The sequence below is a fragment of the Notechis scutatus genome, chromosome 1 (assembly GCF_049901735.1).
Source record: "Notechis scutatus isolate UNSWTSFEM ecotype Mainland chromosome 1, rNotScu1.2, whole genome shotgun sequence".
Taxonomy (NCBI): Eukaryota; Metazoa; Chordata; class Lepidosauria; order Squamata; family Elapidae; genus Notechis; species Notechis scutatus.
Window position 1 is genome coordinate 24,996,011 of NC_142009.1, and position 20,093 is coordinate 25,016,103.

The window sequence follows — 20,093 nt, forward strand, 5'->3', positions numbered from 1 at the left end:
AATCATGCAATCCCACCCCTGTAGCCACGCCCACCAAGCCACGCCCACAGAATCGGTGGTGGGAACTTTTGAATCCCACCACTGGTTATGACATACAGTTTCCTTTAGCTGAAGCAGCCTCAGCATAAATACTATGAACAAAAGTGAGAATAGCAATTCTATGGATGACGTTCACAGAAAGTCATGGATCCTCACCTCAGGCAGCTGTGGGATCTGAATCAGCCTTTTGAAATATTGCAGGTTGCTGGAGCGATAGAAGAGATCCTTCAGCCTGCAAAATTTAAGGAAAGATATATTAAAGTCTAGCAAACGTTAAACAATCATCTGGGCAGTCTGTCAGACTCAGAGAGAAGCAAAATGAAATGGCAATCCAGAATCAGGCTGGTCATTCAAGGTCAGAGAAGAGACATTCAATAGCAGCAATGTAGAAATGATAATACAAAGCAATTGCAATAGAGGCATATTGATCCATTCTACCACTCACTGTAATATTTAGATTCGCAAGACAACTCATTGTAGTCAGCAAATAACCGCACTGGGGCCCAATGTTGTCCCACTGATAGAATTTTGTATTTATTTAAACTGAATCCAAATTTCTGGGGATTTTTGCTACTAGATTCAAGATTGTTTAGAATGCAGCCAATGGAAAAATGAATTAAATCCATAATATACAAAACAATGTGTGCTGGACTCTGTGCATTAGGTTGGTGGGGTTTTTTAGTTTTTGGTGTTATATTTGCATCTATGGCTGTTATTCTTATTTCAGTTTCCACCTGTCTATTTATTTTGCACGTTTTGTTTTGTTTTGCTTTTTAAAAATTGTTAGCTCCTCCAGAAACACCTGTTTGAAATGTGTGCGGTCATATAAATTGAATATGTGCATGCATATATCAATATATAGAATCATAAAATAATAGGACTGGAAGGGATTTTGGGGGTCTTCTAGTCCAGTGGTCGCCAACCGGTGGGCTGCAGCCCACTGGTGGTCCGTGACAAAATTTTGGTGGTCCGCAGAGAAATAGCAGAGAAATAGCCCCCGAAAGCAATTAATCCGGGCCATGTGGGAAAACAAGGCTGCTCTGCCCACATGACCCACCCACCCACTGACCCACACCCTTCAGCCAAGCGCAAACCTTGAGACTGAGTAGAGAGTCACGTGAGCTGCAAGTGGAAGGTAAGACCAATGGCGGGGGAGGGAAATCCACCCTGGGGTGACTTGCTAAAGTTGGTGGGAAAGTTGGTCCCATATTCCAGAGCTGTAGTAGTCACAGGACTGGCTGTTTGGCCATCCCGGAGTAGTTCCTCCATTGGGATGACTACAGCTCTGAAATATGGGACTGGCCCATGGTGCTTGGAATGTGGTAATGGTACTATTGTGGGGGGGTGCAGGCTGAAGCGGTTGTGGCTGGAAGAAGCAGTATTCACATTTGCATCTCCCTTCGCCGTGGTATATTTATGGCAGCTGGTGGCGCCAAGGCAGCCCCTCGTGTCGTGCCATGTCTGTAGTGCAGCAGAGAGAAGCAGCCAGAGTCAACCCTAGCTCTGCATATGTTAAATCGGCCCCCTGAAAACTGTTGTCTCTGTAGCTGAAGCGGTGTGAGAAACCGGCCGGGCTCTCGAGAGACGAGAGTGACTCCGGCTACTTCTCTCATCTCTCTCAAGGAGCGCCCAATAGCTTGGCTGGAGGGGGACCTCTCTCATCCCTCGCTCTGTGAGGCAGGCGGCAGGGAAGCGGCACTTTGGAGAAGCAGATCGGCCACTGCCGGGCTCCGGGGTTTCTCTCCCGCTGAGGGTGCAGCCATCGGGCAGGGAGGGTGCCCGGCTACCCTCTCAGGGCAGGAGAGGTGAGGAACAGCAGAAGTGGCAGATGGAGGGCTGATGGAGGAAAGCAATTCTCCTCTGGGGGGGTGAAGGTGTCCACCTCCCCCCCTTTCCTTGCCTGCTTCCAGGTAAGGCTGGAAGAGCCCTGGCATCCCCGTCCTGGAGCTCCCACTTTCTCCCCCTCCCCCCAATTAATCACCAAGGTCGGCTGTCCTTCTGCAGGAACCTACCTGCTGAGAAGCCCCTGGAGGGGTGGCCGAGGGGTGCTGCCCCCCAAAGAGAAAAATTCATATTAGTGGTACTCGGGATTTAAAAGTATGAGTTTGGTGGTCCCTGAGGTTCAAAAGGTTGGCGACCCCTGTTCTAGTCCATCCCCAAGCCCTAGACAGGATAATGTATTGCATGCTAGACAAGTGGCTCTCCAGGCTTTTCTTGAAGACATCCAGTGATGGAGCACCCACAACTCTGGGAGGCAAGCTGTTCTATTGATTAATTGTTCTTACTTTCATGTGGTATAAACATAAATACTACAGCATATAGTATAAATAGATATTGCTGTCCCTCTTTCTTAATATAACTAAAATCACCTAATGAGATTCAAGTAAATTAAAAGGAACTATAGCTTGAATATCAGCTGTTGCAATTGACAACAGTAGGTGATCATTGTCCATATATCTTGCTTATAGTTTTTTACAAATCCACATGAATTTTTACAAATCCATCAATAGCATTTCTCTTGAGTTCTTCTTTGAACATAACTTGAATCCAAGGCCTTGCTCAGTTGGGAAAGCCCTACCAAGCTCAGCGTAGGAATGAAAGCTTCTAAATATGAGCAAGAACCACTATTTCTTGGTAACCAGTACATTCCTCAGTGTTGGCTTACTCAACCATAAAGGAACAAAAGCATACTGATATAATAATATAGTTTTGAAATTAAAGCAGAGTTGTCATCGACTAATCCTAGAGGGAAGAGCCCACAATTCAAATACAATTAAAGGGCACTATTTGTTTCAAAAGGAACAGAAATAATAAAAAATAAACCCTTCACTTGTCCTGCTTAAACATCCAAATATGTCAGCACTGGACAGAGTATCTAGATTAAAATAAGTAGGAAATTAATCAAGCAATTGCTATTGAAACCGTATGCCCTGTTAAGGATAAGATATGGAGGAAGCCTTTGGGGACTTCCGGTATGAGCTTCTTCGGTGACAGACCGAAACCTCATCTCTGCGAGGCTTTGATCCGTGCTCGCCGCTGGAGTGCCCCGAGCTGGCTGGTTTCGGGGCTAAGCCATCCCGTAGAGGTGGTGAAGAAGGGGGAGACTGCCTGCAGGGTTGAGGAGAGCCACATCTCTCCTTTCCAGCTGGCCATTACTCCCTTTCCCGAAGGCGGTTGTAGCGGTGGTCAGAAATGGCCACCACAAAGAAGAACTCGACCGGAAAAGAATGTGCAGAAGGAAGATAAGAAGAGAAAGTTTTGGTTGACCGGGTCAAACAGCAAAAGCAACAAATAAGGTACCCTGGAATTGAAACTATTTTTTAAAAAAACAATAACATTGTTCTCTAAGAAGATTTTTAAGCTGCGAAGGAGAGAGAAAAGGGAAAAGATTCGGGTTTTTTTTTTCTTCTTTTCCTATACTGACAGCTAAGAGACTTAAGCAAGAAATTGGGGGGGAAATCCACTTTGACATTAATAGGCATTTAATGCTGAAAATAAAAAGTCAAAGGGATAATAAAGATTTCTGGATAACCAAAAGTTTTTGAAAATAGGAAAGGAGAGAAAAAGAATAAAAGGGCAGGATCTGGAAGGGAGGAGACTGCCTGGAATTAAAAAGAACTTATAGCAAAATCTCAACAAGACTTCCAAAAGATACATTCTAATTGAAATATCGCAACAAAAACCCCAGGAAGAGAAAGTGGAAAAAGAAATAAGAAGATATAACTCGGGACTATTTGGATTACTTGATGATTTCTGGATTTCTGGTTATTGTTTTGAATGACTAAAATCAATCGGGTGGTTGTTTAAAACTTTTTAAAATGGCTCCACTTTTAGAAGAACTGAAAATGTACTTAAAAAGTACAAAGATGCACAAGAAGGGAGAGGCTCTTTTGGCTTCGTATTTCAGTTTTTAGAAATGGAGATTTGGAATTATGAGAAACAACAAGAAATGCCCGCAGAACAAGAAGATTGTGACAAAGAAGAAGCCATCTTTAATGAACAAGTAATCTTAGGTGGGGGAAAAAAAGGAAAGGGGGGGAAAGAGAATGGAAAGTTTAAGATTGGGAAAAACAACTCCCCCCCAAAATAGAGTGAAAAATAAGTATAAAATCAGAAAGCAACAGAAGAGGGAAATGCAGAAGAGAGAATTAGATGTAGAGAGACAAGGGGGTAAAAAGGGGAGGGAGAAGAAGAGGGGGAAGAAGGAAAGGAAATGAAGTTATAAAGGACAGAAACAAAATATAGAGAAACAGGGCCTATTTAGAGATAATGGGTGAAAATTTAATGGAAAAAGGGATTCTGCAAAGGTACATAAGATAGTATTGTTATATTAGAAACAGAAATAATTTTAGAAAATATGAAACAATGTATGATTAAAATGTTTGATAAAATAGCTATCGTAATTCATTGGAATGCTTGTCATTAAATAAATGTAACAAAATGAATATTTAATGATTTACAAAACATGTGAAGAGAAATAAGGGAAAAATTAATTATGGAGATTATAGGTGTCTTTAAGGAAGTATGATATTTAATTGAAAAGAAGTGTTAAAGATGTTAAGATTTTAATGATTATTGATAGAATTGAATTGGAATGGAATGAGGGTTTATAATTACATATATTTATAATCTTTGTCTTTTTTTTTAAGGAATATAGTGTGTATTATAAGAATGTACCAAGCAGAATTCAACTGGAAGTTATGTATTATGTATTATATTGAAGGTCATAATCTTAAAGTATATATTGAAGTTTAAATAAGAGTTGAATGGATGTAATTAAAAGATATAAAGGTGTCATACTCCAATTAGTAACTACAGGAGAAAATCTGTTTAATGAGAAAAGATAATATGAAATTGAAACAGAACAGACAAAAATATAAATATAATGATTTGAATTGAGATGAGATAATCAAAATAAAATTGAGAAAATTAAAAGAGGGGAAAAACCATGTAGAAAATATAGAATAATATAAGATATGGAATAGAACACAAAAAGGAGCATGAAATTGAGTTTTGTGTCTGTATAAAGAAGTTCAACCTGGGACCATGCTATTTTCAAAAAAGATGTTTTGCTTGTATTTTGTGTGTGAAAACCCAAATAAAACTTTATTTAAAAAAAAGATATGGAGGAAGCCTTTCAATAAAATATTTGAAAACCTTTCAAAAAGATATCACGTAGTAGTGCTAGAAGATTTTAATTATTTTGACCAGTTTGGAAACACTCTGCCAAATTTGTCCCTCCAGGAAATTCCAGAGTTGCCTTGTTAATCATTTTCTATTTTGGAAAATGAAGAATCAGCTATATTTGTCTTTATGCTAACACGGAAGTAACAGAAATATTGTAGGAAAGTTACCATGTAATGCTGGAGTTCTTGATTTTTAGTAGAACTAAAAAGTATAGGAAAATGTGGACTTTAGTCAAAACAGCAGTCACAAGTAGAATGAGAGGAACTAAATATGAAAGAGTTCAAGATGTATGAGAGGTTCTAAACATACCGTACTAGAAGCATAACTGAAAATAGTCCTATCATTAACAGAAAAAATAAGGAAAGAAACAGCTAAAAATAATATTGAAACAAAAAAGGACACATATTGGAAATGAAAAGAAGCTCAAGTCCCCAAGAAATATCCAGATAATCATAAAGTGGGTGTCAAGAAAGTGAAATCACAGAATAAGCATACAATTTCTTATTTTATTAGATCCTATAAAAATAAAGAAAAAAGACAGTTTGATGTAGTGGTAAAAGCACTAGGCTAGAAATCAGGGTATGAGCTCCTGACTTAGGCACAAAGCCATCAGTGTGACCTTGGGTCAGTGACTTTCACTCAGTTCTAGGAAAAAAGAAATAACAACCACTTCAAAAACATCTTGCCAAGAAAACTGAGAGTACTTTAGGGCTATTACCAGGAGACAAAATTGATTTGGTACTACCTCCCCTCACTGTGAGGGGAGGGAGGATCCAAGGCAAACAGGAGAATGCTATAGCTCCCTGCAGCTTGAAGATACAGTACTAATCCTGCTACAACATATAATGTTACCAAGTTTTACACAGCAATGTTTAAAATCCGTCAGATGAAGCCTGTGCCATAAACTGTCCTTAATTATCATTTATGTAAAAGTGCTTTGTATTGTGATAGATTTAGTTTGCTGTATGTTAACTTTTATGTTCTTCAACATCCATCTAACATTCCTACCTCTTCCCTTAGATTTTTTAGACCCTTCTTTAGACTCTTTTTTAGACTTTTATATTTAAAATATAAATCAATTTTATATTTTATGGCTTTTTAAAAAAAAATTAGACTTTGATATATCTTTTATGCTTTTTAATCCTGTGTACTCCACCCTCCTTATATCTCGTGTGTGTGTGTTTGTGTGTGCGTGCATGTGTGTACATTTTAATCTTTTTTAAATAACTTTTTTAAAATTACAGTTTGTATCCCACTCTCCTTATGCTGGTCAATGACTGAAATAAAGTTATAACTTCAAGGCACACAGTTGTTAATAGAAGATAAAAAGTCCTAACTGTTGATTTAATGGCTATAAGGAGCTGAATAAGGAGAAAACAGAAACATAGTTAAAATGAGAAATGGGGCGTTGGTATTTACCTGACACGCCCTTTCTCTGTGAGCTGTGAAGAGCATCCATTGTTTGGGATGATGCTTCTGTCGCTCGTTTGATAGGCTGGGCTTTAATTGAGAGGACGCTCCTCCTCCTCCACGGGACTCCTCCCTAGCGTCCCCAGTTTTGGCGAAGTCAAAGTGATGAAATATTTCTTCTCCTTCACCCTTTCTAATACTTGGCCGGAATAGCATCCCACCAGACGAATAAGGGTGGGGATGGATGTTCTTCACAGCTCACAGAGAAAGGGTGTGTCAGGTAAGTACCAACGCCCCTTCTCCAGATGAGCTGTTCAGAGCATCCATTGTTTGGGACATACCAAAGCTTGGCGTGTCCTACGGGAGGGCTTCCGTCTGGTTCGGATTCCCCTTTTCTTGGTCCCTATGGACACTTTGTAACACTTTCCTGTCAAAGGCAGCCTCCGTAGAGGCGAAGACATCATTCTAATAGTTTCTAAATAAAAGGCGATGGTGAGGCCCATGTTGTCGCCTTGTAAATTTTCGCTATTGGCGCTTGTGGCCCATGTTGTCAACATCGCAGCGTTCCAGGTCGAATGAGCAGTGATGCCCCTGGGTACAGGAAGAGATTTTGTCTCATAGGACTTGGGAATTGTGCTCTCAGCCACTTACTGGTCATTGAGGAAGGGGTCTTGCACCCAATGGTGGGTAGTTGAAAAGAAACAAAGAGAACCTTTGTTTCCTAACACACATCGTGCAGTTGAAATATATGCAGAAAGCTCGCCTTACATCTAGATTGTGGCATTGTCGTGCCAGATTTTATGTCGGTTTCAGACAAATGTATGGAAGTATCAGTTCCTATGGTCTGTGGAAACCCAAAATTATCTATGGGTGAAAGATGGACCTGGACTAAGGACCACTTTGTCTGTGTGAAAAATACAGAGCTCCTGTCTAACTGACAAGACTACTAGATCCAAGATGTTACTGGCCGATGTAATGGCAACCAAGAGAACCACCTTGTACGTTAGGAATGGAGATGCATGGTCTACACGGGCTCAAAGGGAGTTTTCTTGAGTGCGGTAAGGACCTTGTTGAGGTCCCACGTGTGATATCAATGCACTACAGGAGGCTGTAAGATTGTAGCCCCGTGCAAGAAAATGGCATATGCGTGGGTGATGAGAGATGGACTGCAAGTCTCTCCTAGTGATGACCGATGCTAAGGCCTCTCCTTTGCCTGTTTATATGAACAGGATAATAATGAAATGTCATATAAATAACACTGCCATCTAACAGGTGTTCCCCTGAGATGAACAGCCAGACCCATCAGAACCTTCATAAGAACCTTGGGCAGATGACAGTACAATGTATTCAAAACATTTGAGTATTATAACAAAAACTAAGAGTTTTGCTATGTGAGGATCTAATTGGAATGTGGGGATGGGCCTCCATTAAGTCAATGGAGGGTAGAAAATCGCTCCTTCTGAAGCTCAGAAGTATGGAGTTCAGTATACTCATCTTAAGCCTCCTATGAACTATGGATCAATTAAGTCATTTTAAAACTAAAATTGCCTCTGCTGATCTGGTGCCACAGGTTGGTTGCCTGGATCTCCAATAAATGAACAATAGCTGTCTCCATCATGCTCCCTTTAACAGGATCCCCAGAGAGAAGGCAAGTAATGCAAAGGTTCCGGGGAGAGGATGGAAATTCTATAGCCAGGCCTAATCTTCTGATACCTCTAACCCAGGAAACAGAGGTAGAGGCATCCCATCTGTCCGTGAAAGGCTTGAGCCTTCCACCAATAGGGGCACAGTCGTGAGGCCTATGTTGTGCCTCGGAGACCTCTATTTCATGTTCCTCAAGAGATTCTTTTGTTCTGCCCTCCCCTTCAGTATCTATCTCCAGATTGGAAACTATCTGACTGTTGGTGATTCATGCGTCCAGATGGTCCCTGGAGTCTGGAAAGAAAAAGTCCCCGGTAGAGGGAACGAAGGAACCCTCCAAAAAGCTGAGAAGAACTATTTTGGGGTCTATGAAAAGAGAGGAACTTATTTTCTGCTTCTAGTCTCTATCAGAGATAGGTCGGGGCACCACCAACCAAATTATCTCCCTATACTGGGGAGGAAGCAAGCTTCCATTAGTTGTGTGATATCTGCTTGCCAATGTCTGAGCCATAGCAGTAGGCGAGGAGTAACCTGAGATGCCCTGGCTTGAGCAGATAATTTAATAGAGTTTTGCGGTTTCCTTGTGTGCCCTGATATTGGAATTTGAGATAACCTCCCTCAGATGGCGGAGCAACCTGAGAGACGATCTAGTAAAAAAAAGGGGGGATGAGGCCGACTCCACTCTTATGGCCCTCACATCAGATAGACATGCCCTACATGGGGACAACTCGACCCATGGGGACAACTCGATCCTTTGACTTGAGAGCCTCTTCTGCTTCTGTTGGAATTGCAGAGAAGGATGATAATTGCCATTATTGTTTTATCTACTATCGTGGTGATGAGAAATTTAGCAGAATGAGAAAACCAAATTAAAAATTTGCTATCATATCCTGTAAATCGGCTCAGCAGCACTTCCACACCTTGTGGGGAGTCGATACTGCAGAGTTTCCCCTTGAATAAAAAGGCGCGGTGGGGCAGATGGGCGCTGATGCCCCCACCCCAGACGGTGTTCCCAGGGGAGAGAAAAAAGCCTCGGACCCTTTTAAAATGGAGCCTCTCCCATCGGGAGCGGGCGACGGCAATCGTAGCGGCGGCAGTGATCGTAGCGGCTCGGCTTGAAAAGATCGTGATGTGAGTTGTTAGCCATGCAGCTGAGGTGTTATCACCTCCTATCATCCGGAGGGGCGAGAGATCATTATCTGAAGCTATGGTGAGCTCCCTTGGCTTGAGTTATATATCATAGGGAGCTGCTTGACTCATTGAAACTAAAAGCCTTAAAGGAGTTGTTTAGAGTTTAAAAGCAAACCTTTTTGTTGACTCCTTTTGAAGCCTTTGCTATTCTGGCCAAGGGAAAGGAAATTAAGCTGCCTATATCCACGAAGGCTGAGCAAAAACTGGGGACGGTAGGGAGGAGTCCCGTGGAGGAGGAGAAGCGTCCTCTCAATTAAAGCCCAGCCTATCAAACGAGTGACAGAAGCATCATCCCAAACAATGGATGCTCTGAACAGCTCATCTGGAGAAAGTGCTGATCAGGGGACTTGCTCATCTGGAAACTAGTATGCAGCCTATCTGGTTCCTTCTGAAGACAGATTCAAATGAGATTCCTTAATCAGATAGTGCTATGAAAGAGTACATCCACACCACCAGAATGTACACAACCATTTCCCTCACAAGACAAATTGAAATTAGATGCATAGTCAATATTATCCTAACATCAAACTAGACTGTACCAATGTTTGTGGTACTTGTAAACTGAATGATCACAGAGAACATAATCCAATGAGTGCTCTCCCTTTTTCCTTCTAGCTGACAAATAGAAGAAAGTAAACAATATTTTTAACTGCTGTCCTCTCCCTGAATTACCACTGGTTATGAAAAATAAAAATCTCCTTACCATATCACCCAAAAAGAAATAAGACTTCCTTTCTATGACCTTCATTTCTTTTGTACATATTACTTACTTGGGACATTTGTGTGCAAAATATCTCACAAGTCTATTTATATACATTTTTATATCTGCCAAAATAAATCAATAAATCTGAAATTGCTGTGGAGGGAAAATCAACGTCCTTGTGATTTACAAAGGTGGCAGGACAGCATGCAGCAATTTTTCATCCAAGTACTTGGCTATGACCAAGGCTGCACACTACTCTGCCAGTTGCGGGAGGGAGGGGATGTAAGTATTAAATAATGCATATATGAAAAGAGATCAGAACAGTTTTAGGAACAGGATGCTGAACCTCTATGGGGAGGAGTAGCTTTATTGCAGCTGCTGCATAACGTTTGAGTTGGACTCAGAAACTAGGAGTAGGGGGAAAATTATCTCCAATGATAGTGTTACCAACAAGAGTACATAACTGCAACACGAGATTCTTGGAAACTTTGTGATTCAAAAAAACCCTGAACTCAATACCACTTTCAACTCAATAACCAAATATAGATAAAATCATGAGAATAAATCAGATCATGTACTGATCCCAAATGGTTCAAAACGTCAATTTGTTAATACTCAAAAGATTTATATTATCAGAAAGTAGAAATATTTTTAGAAACTTCAAATCTAGTGGCAGAGGCCAGAGTGTGTGTAACACTGTTAAAAATAAAACACAGGTAGTCTTCGACTTACAACAGTTCATGTAGTGACCATTAAAAGTTGCAACAGCACTAAAAAAAGGTGACATGACTGTTTTTCACACTTACAACCATTGCTGCATTCCCATAGTTCAGGTGACCAACTGACATATTTACAATGGTTGCAGTGTCCTGTGGTCATGTGACTGCTTTTTGCAACCTTCTGGCAAGCAAAGTCAACGGGGAAATCAGATGCACTTAAGAACCGTGTTATTATCTTAGCAACTGTGGTGATTCACTTAACAGCTCTGGCAACAAAGGTTGTAAAATGGGGCAACACTCATTTAATAACTGTATATATAATTTTTCGGCAAAATTGTGGTTATAAATCGAGGAGTATTTGTAATGGATTGCTAAATAATTCTTTATTCTTTATCCAATTTATCCAATTCTTTGGATTGCTGAAGCAAGAGCAAGAATCATCTTGAAATGGAATAATGCTGTGTTTTAATTCTGGTTCTATGTTTAATTCTACGTTTCACATAATATTTCCCCAAAACTCACTCATTCTAACACCTTGCCTCCTGCAAAGTTGAGAACTATGTCATATTCAACAATCAGATAGAACATCTGACTATTTATATTCAGCGGGCTGAAGATAAACAGCTTATTGAATATAAATGCACAGTGACCACTTTCCTACAGACATATTTCCTATTCCCTCCTCATCTCAACAAACAACTCCCCCTCTACCCAAACACACACTCACTTTTTGAACTGCTCCAGGAAACGGTCTCTGTGGCCTTGGAGTGTATCAGCTGGGAGACCTAGAGAAAAGATATCAAGAAAAAGAGTGAACTGCAGAATATTTGGATGCCTCAGCTAGCCATATCTGTGTGGACATGCAAACAAGAGAATCAGAGGGGCCAGGTGGCACTGCCCATCAGCTGTGACCGACACAGAGCAAGACACGTCCAAGGAACTGAACACTGAAGGGAACTAAACACTAACAGCATGGATTACTTCAATTATCTTGACAAGATGGATAAATTACTAAAATATATATAATGCCTATCTTTTCAGGTTGCACGATGCCACAATGGACCTTTACATCCTTTGCCTTTAAAACTCTTTCTCTTAAGCTCAGATTGAGGGACTCTCAGTTTACTCTGTGATATGGTAAAAACTATCACAGTCTCCTATGTTCCAAGACACTCATATAATGATTGAATGAATGATTCACATCATATTTAATTACATCTTACTTTATAACCTTTCCTCTGCCCTCCCTGAATTTTTTTTAAAAAGTAAACAAACAAATCCAATATGGTAACAATAATACTGGCCTATATCAGGTGAGACTGTATTTCTAAAATACGTTTGTGAAACAATTCCAAGATTTGGAAAAAAGCAAAATATGATGAATTAATATATTATTCCCAGGACATTTTTACTGTATAGTAATAAAACCTTATAGGTGATCAGATGGAGAGTGTCTTGGTCATCCTAATTACTGTAGCTAAAAAGAATGAAAGTGGTGATGGAATTCAGGCCAAAAAGGGATAGATAGATTTGTACTTACAGGAGTGTAACTTGAACAGCAATTTTACTGTGTAGTCATAGAGGTGGCTGCAGTCTAGAATGACCTGAATCAGAGGGGCCAAGCGGCACTGCCCGGCAGCTGTGACCGACACAGAGCGAGACATGTCCAAGGAACTGAACACTGAAGGGGAACCACACCAGCAGCATGGATTATTTCAATTATCTTGGCAGGATGGATAAATTCATGTTCTAATCACAGGGGGAAAAAACCTCCAGAAATGCCATAAATAACAATAATCTATAAAAGTGGTAATAACAAAAGTTAACAAAATTAAATTTGAGGGAAATTGTTCCATAAAAGAAAATAAAAGTTAAAAGATGAAATAAAAAACAGAGGAAAAAAATTACTTAGGAGGTTGGGGGGAGGGGGAAAGAGCTAGAGATCTTATGGCTGCTTTACATCTCTGCAAATGTTAAAGACACTTGTTTTAGCTATCAAAAGTTCTCCAAAGCAAATTACATTGGGTATCAATTTTACACTTAGTGTGCCCAAACAGGGTAATTGGAAGGCATAGACCCTGGGCCACCCAGCCTGCACTAGAACAACTGAATGTACAGGAGAAAGAAATCAAGAAACAAGAACACAAATACAAAAAAATAATAATCCCACAAGGGCCTGGAAATTATGCAGTATATGGAGGGTCCAAGCAATGAGCAGAGGAGCATTAAAAATGTCGACCAAGAGCAAGGATTTACTGACAGTAAAAACTGAAGAACTGATTTAATTCTTAAAATGATTAAATACAAGGATTATACCTCATTAAAACATCTTTCATATTAGACCTAAAGTTCTACAGAACCAACTGCCTATAGTAGCAGAGAACAAAAGCCTGTTTCATGAGATTCAGAGTGCTAAGTAATTTGCAGCGACAGTTGTTGCTCAGGAGAAAGAGAGAAAAGGGACAGATATTGGCCACACTTCAGAAGTAGGCAAATTCTGTGTCATGAACCAAGATATGCAAGGTACCCATCTTAGTAGCAGGAGGAGACAAGGGAAGGGCCCTTCTCCCAGCCTGAAGCCTACTTGATAGTCTTAAGATGTCTCGAAAGGGTGTATTTACTCCTTTTAGTCTGCAGTGGATAAAATTATGAAATACTGATGTTACAGTTTTTCCTTCAGTTTAATGAACTTAAAAATATTCTTTTTTGATGTTAGGCTTATCTGCACAGAAGCATCATGAAAATCTACAGCTGAAAAAGGCTTTGGGCTATGTGGAAAAAAGCCAGAGAAGATGCCTGTATAATCCAACTGCAAGAGTATGTGAATTTTATTGTTTAGGTTATATTTAACCAATGAGCAGAAACATAATATTTTTTTTTCACATTGGTCAGGATTATGAACACACAACCCTCACAATGCCCCTAAACTTCTCACGATATCCCACAATTGATCATCTTATTGTGGATGCTGGGAATTGGAGTTCATATGTAACATTACTACAGTAGTTCCCTAACCTAGGTTTTCTCAATCATCATCTAAATTGCCTATTTGTCTAAACTAGAACAGAAGAAAAGTTTAGGATAATTTCTTATGAGCCATGATCCCCATTAAAGAGATAAAAATGCTTGTGTGTCGGAACTTACAAAGAGTGAACAAACAACTTCTGGAAAATATCTTGCTAAAATATTTAAAATTGTTGTCCTCTGTAAAACATTACCTGTCTGAAATAGGTTGAGTTCACATTCCAAATAGTCAAACATTTCCACAGTGAGCTGGAAACTAAAATGGAAAGAAGAGACTGAATAGAGATTCCTACAAAATAAAATGAAGGTTCAACTTGGCAGAATCACTTTGTGGCTTTGTTTTCCAAGAGAGTAAACTAACAATATTCTACACAGCAATCCAACAATATTGAGAAGGAAAACTCTGGAAGAGCCCACAGGTGCTGCACACAACCTGATTTTTAATTGTTCTGGTTTACCTGAGAAAGAATCCCCCAAAAACTAATTATGAATCCTTAAATCCACAACTGCCCCATAATTCGCACCATCAAGTAGCACTTACAAGTTATTCACATCATTCTCGCCCGTCTCATCAAGCTGTCTGTCTGACATCTGGAGGTTTCCGGGGAATCTGGGATTCTACACAAAAGGACACAAAGATTAAGAACAGTACTAAGGCTCTGGAAATCAAGGCAGGTCTGGATAATAAGCTCCTGCCAGATACTGTTCTCAGATTCATCTGAGTTTCGGTGCCCAAAAACCAAAGAGGATAATTGGGATGAGAGTAACTCTGCCTGGCAAATTAATCACTTTGGATAGTGTTAGGCTTTATATATAGAAGAGGCATATGTATTTCCTTCCCTCACTCTACTCTTAAACTGAAGTGAGTGCATCTTTGAATCTCATTTTCGAAAGCAGAAAAGGAGACAAAAAAGCATATTTCTTAATTATAGGAAATCATAAAACAGCAACTTCAAAAGAAACAAGAGAATGATAACAACAAAGACTTGCCTACAATGTGGGCTTTAAGAAAACCGAATCTCATAAGAATTAAATAATCCAGGCAGCTGGATATGTTGGTGCTTTGCCAGAGATTCAAAAGCAGTAATTCATTACTGTTCTTCTATTCATAGGCATCCTCCAACCACAAGAGGGAATTACCTTCTCTCACACATACATGTAAGCTGCACTTTGCTAGCCTATGAAACTGCTTATAAATCAGAGGCCTTGAAGACGCTCATATAATCCAAGCTTCCTATTCCAACTAGCCACATTCCATTCTATAAATACCTGCTATCCACTCCCAAATGTGATACAGCCTTGAGTCAAATGGGATGGCCTGGAGCTAATCATAATATAAACTACAATGCAAGTTAAGAAGTGGAGGAAAGCCTATAGAATAACATTAAGAGGGTTATATACCAATGATAAAAGACAGATAATGGGGGGGGGAGGTCCACCCACATCGTTTTGCACCTCACTTATATGTGCTTTACAAGTGAATGCACATACATATATGCATGTATCACAGTCCTTATATAATCAACCATTCTGACCCTAAACTCAGATACTTGGGGACACAACACTTACAGATCAGAGAATTTGAAATGGCTGGTCCAGATCTTCCTCTAAGATATATAGGGGAAATATATTTGGCTGTGTTAATCATAAGAATAGGCAATACTATGGTGAGAAATTTAGAGGAAAGTTTCTCTGTCTGTCAAAGAAGAAATCCTGCTCAAGCAGGCGGAGATATTGATAATTCTGATATTAAAATGCTAGCAAGACTAGCCTGTATCAGATGCTGGAGTATACTGTAAAGATAGCAATCAGATTAAAAAACAACATTTAGAAATGTAGCAAACTGGCCATTCTCTCTAGCACATCATCTATGGGATCAATAAATTAGTACCATACTACAAATCTTCAGGGCAGTCAAAAGTGTACCAATTACCATATCTTTCAATAAAAGCAGCCAGGGCTACAAATTATATAGACATATTCCAGAATATTCTGTTGTCTTCAAAATGAATGATTTGCATATACTCTTAAAAACTCTGGAATCTTATTTATAAATTAGTTTAATTCTATGGTTTTCATCAGGGAAGTTGTTCCTACTTCTATCCTAGTTTGGACATCAAGTTCAGGCTACTGTTCATCCCATGGTCTCTACAGCTATCCAAAGTGCTTTGCAGACAAAACGAAAATGGTGAGATACCCTGTTCTCCAAGATGTGCAGAAGCAATAAAGAAAAACTTACTTTTGTGTGGAATTCCATCTTGGTTCTCAGCAATTTGAGGTAGATGCTACATAATTGTCCATAACCCTCACTCAAATGGCCCTAAGGGAAAATAAAATAAAATAACAAGATTGGATTAATCTCTTAATACAGGGGTCCCCAACCCCCAGCCTCATTACTGGGCCATGAGCCATGCAAAACCAGGCCGCCTGAAGCAGTGGGCAAACCCCTGTGCACCCCCACTTGTACAAGCAGCAGGTGAATGCATGTGCTCTATTTACATGAGCAGTGGACGCACGTGCCTGCCACTCACGCAAATGGAGCAGCCTGCGCTTGTGCGCTGCTCATGTAGAACCATCCCCTCTCCCCACCCCCCACTGATCCGCAAAGCTGGAAAGGTTGGAGAACTTTGTCTTAATAGTTTAACTTGCAAATGTTTTACCTGGGGAAAACATAGTTCATAGCCCTTTGTGTAAAAATGTATCATAACCACCTTGACCATTATTTCAGGACACATATATTAAATGTATATTTTACTTTTTCTTCTCTTATCCCCTCTGGAATTGCACCATTGACAGTGTCTGTCACTGATCTCGACAAATGTTGTGCTGGTTAGGCCATATCCATGTCTGCCTAAGCACTCTATTTTAATAGGGATTTATCAGCAATATACAAATAGTTTTTTAAGAACCTTACAAACTGCCAGCATTTTTGGGCAAAACTCAGAAGCAGGGGTCTATTGCTGCCATGAATGGGTCAATTTCCTCAGCATTTATTCCTTCCTCCTTTTCAGGGGAAAAAGATACACACATTCTCCACTTAGCTACTTTTCACACATCAAATTCTTGTGCAAATAGCTGTTAAAACTACAACAGCATATTTTAAAGTAAAGCTATACATTTTTATAGTATCCTATTTAGTTATAAAAATAAAAACCTGTGAAATAGTGCTGCAACCAATATCCAGAAGGCAATTATCAGTTCCAATGCTTGAGAAAAGTCTGCATGCCAACTTGGCAAAAGCAGACCTCTACATACCTGCTATTAGCAGGGATACCTGCTATTAGCAGGGATAGAGAGGTTGTGAGTACCAGTTTGTGCATCTTTCCAAGAACTTTGATTTCATTTTTACAGTTAATAATAATTTATTTGTAATAATTTAAAATAATAATTTCTTTCTGAATGTAAAAAAAAAATCACTATTTGTATTCAATCCTAAGATTTTAGTGTCCCTTAAAGGAAAAAAGCAGCAACACACTCTTATGTGGAGTCCCTTTCTTCACCTGAGTTAGCCTTTCTTCAAAGCTATTAAACACTCAAGAAACTGGCCAGCAAGAAAAAGATAAAACAGTTCAGTAAAGCTAAGAAATTAATAGTAGCTAGTATACGCAATGTAAATACTGCTTCCCATGAAGTATGAATTCAACAAAAAGATAAGAAGAAATGCCATCTCTTCCATCCTCAATGTGGCCAAAGTTTGGCACATTTGTCTACATTCATCTCACTGATCTGCGGACCTTCTCTAGCCTAAATTTTCAGAAAATACATTACATTACCCAAATGGCCTAAAACAACTCTCTGCTCTCCTGATTTCAAAATGAACAAGAACTTGAAAGGTATGTTTATTACTAAGAGAAGCAGTTCTTTGTAGGCCCAAATAATACTTAGTACTCACCCACATGCGGCTCATGTCACTGAGCTCATTCTTGTATCTCACAGAATCCTTCAAGACCTGCAACAAGAAGGGAAATAGGCTATTTGAACAGCTAGTGAGTGCCCTCCAGGTCAACAGAACCAACAGAAAAAAATGAAATTAGAGGTTAATCGTCTATTATTGTCAAGTGAAAGAAAAGGAGAGGGCATGTAGTGAAAAGAGCAGTAGCACTTAGACTTATATACCGCTTTATAATGCTTTACAGCCCTCTCAAAGCGGTTTACAGAGTCCGCCTATTGCCCACAACAATCTGGGTCCTCATTTTACCCACCTCGGAAGGATGGAAGACTGAATCAACCTTGAGCCTGGTGGGATTTGATCTGCCAAATTGCAGTAGGAGTAGCTTGCAGTACTGAGCTCTAACCACTGCACCACCAAGGCTCCTAATGGTTGGCTTTACTTTACTTTATATGCTTATTATATACCCACATCTGAGCTACTGTTAAGGATTGTTTGTAAACTATAAACTGGAAAGTGATTTTAGATCTTGCAATAATATGTATGTTTAAATATTTCACTGGCATATAGGAAAATGACCAGAGCACCAGCTTTGTACTTTTCTAGCCTGTGTGCTTGCATACAAAAATCAAATTGTACAGATGTCTTCTGGTGTCATCAGGGATAGTTTTGTTCAATATGTTCAATAATGTTCTTTTTCTTGGATTGGAATTTAGAATTATAATCTGGAGTAAGACAACAACATTAGTTAGTGTTAACCATGGTTAAACATTATGTCTTTACTGTATTAGTATTTGCATATTGAATTGAAAAATGAGGTTTGTGTGGAGCAAAACAAACTGTTAAAACAATGTAGCTCATTACATTAAGAAATGATATTAAATCTGAAGGTATTCTATAACCAACAAGTTCAAAAATTAATCATTATATTCCTCCTAGTTGCTCTAAAGATGCCCTTACTATCTTTTAAAGACATTTCTATTACACATTTTATATTTTATCAGGTTTATTTAAGATTTTAATGGTAACATAATATTGAGATATGTTATTTATTTCATCTTACCAAAAATTTTAGAGAAAAAAAGGGTATGGCCTTACATTTGGATGTCCATCACGGAGAAGCTTGTGGAAGACATGGCAAAACTTCCAGCACAGGACAGCATTGCTGGAAAGGGGTAGGCGGTTTACAACAGACCAGAAGGTGTGGGCTCCTTTTTCATGGTGGGTTCCCAGGATGCATGGTGAGAGATAAGCTAAGGAAAATGAGAGAAAAGCAGCACAAAGGATATAGAATAACGTGAAGAAAGAGTGTCAATGAGCAGGATGGGAGGGAGGCCTGGAAAATCAAACTCTATCAGATCTACCTTAATATCACTTAGCTGAATTCACAGATATATCTTTTTCTTTCATTCTCCAGCAACATGATAAGATTTACAAAACTCCAGATGGGAAACTAGCCTGAAGATACATGGGGAAAAGCTCTGATCTATTGTAGTTATTATTTTCCATACCAAGCTGGAGTTTCTTTCATTAGCAGTTGTCTATTATCCTTCCAGATGTGAGAAAATATTCCAGCTATTCCAGGAACTGATGGCTTCTCAGGGTATAGACTAGATTTGCTATACTCAAGCTAAGAATCTTGGAGAAAAATTTGTACTTGTCTTAAATGTGTACTTGTCTTAAAATTCAAACCTAGCTTGCATACTTGGGGGGGGGGGCATTGTCCCAGCATGTACTTTTCTACAAAGAAAAGTTAGGAGCAAGCTCCTTTTCATATTATAATGCAGGTATTTCATTCCAGTTCATCACAGACAGATCATGATGGAATTTGACTCCAGCCAGATACATCCCACCTTTCCAGCTTCAGAATCCTTTTTCCAGAGCTCTAATTTTAAAAGGATATTTCTGGCATGTTTCTCTTTGACAGCAACTTCCTGAGCATTAATGGCCTTGTTGATGCTGACAGTCTTTAAAAGAAAGAGAGAGAGAGAGAGAGAGAGAGAGAGAGAAGGAAGAGGAGACAAATGTTAGTAAGAAAGAATATGATCATACAGAAACCCATCCTAACACCAAGCCCTCCATAATCTGCAAATTCCTGGACACATATTTGGGAAGCAACTGCGGGCTGCCATATATAGCAATGGCCAAGAAATGTTTGCTTAGAACAATGCAAAGATTCCAGTCAGAGTAAAAAAGAATTCCTAGGCTGGAAGAAGGCAAAATCAACCCATCTTGGTTGGTGCGAGAGCATAGAGGCAAATATTTGTCAGGGTGATAGTAATTATTGCTC

The 20,093-nt window shown here is 39.4% G+C and overlaps 1 protein-coding gene across 3 annotated transcripts in view; it reads right to left on the minus strand.

Moving 5' to 3' along the window:
• HIP1 (huntingtin interacting protein 1) overlaps nucleotides 1–20,093 on the minus strand; it is a 74,301-nt gene that overhangs the window by 15,526 nt on the left and 38,682 nt on the right. For 2 of the 3 annotated variants that reach the window (XM_026671646.2, XM_026671648.2), the window contains exons 2-10: nucleotides 19,707–19,770; nucleotides 18,902–19,044; nucleotides 17,807–17,863; nucleotides 16,154–16,234; nucleotides 14,456–14,532; nucleotides 14,109–14,170; nucleotides 12,431–12,571; nucleotides 11,618–11,675; nucleotides 196–271 (exon numbers count right to left, since the gene is read on the minus strand). In XM_026671646.2, coding sequence (XP_026527431.1) covers nucleotides 196–271; nucleotides 11,618–11,675; nucleotides 12,431–12,571; nucleotides 14,109–14,170; nucleotides 14,456–14,532; nucleotides 16,154–16,234; nucleotides 17,807–17,863; nucleotides 18,902–19,044; nucleotides 19,707–19,770 — 759 coding nt within the window. Of the gene's footprint in view, nucleotides 1–195; nucleotides 272–11,617; nucleotides 11,676–12,430; nucleotides 12,572–14,108; nucleotides 14,171–14,455; nucleotides 14,533–16,153; nucleotides 16,235–17,806; nucleotides 17,864–18,426; nucleotides 18,529–18,901; nucleotides 19,045–19,706; nucleotides 19,771–20,093 lie in introns of all 3 variants that reach the window. The other variant, XM_087959040.1, reaches the window with a different exon arrangement.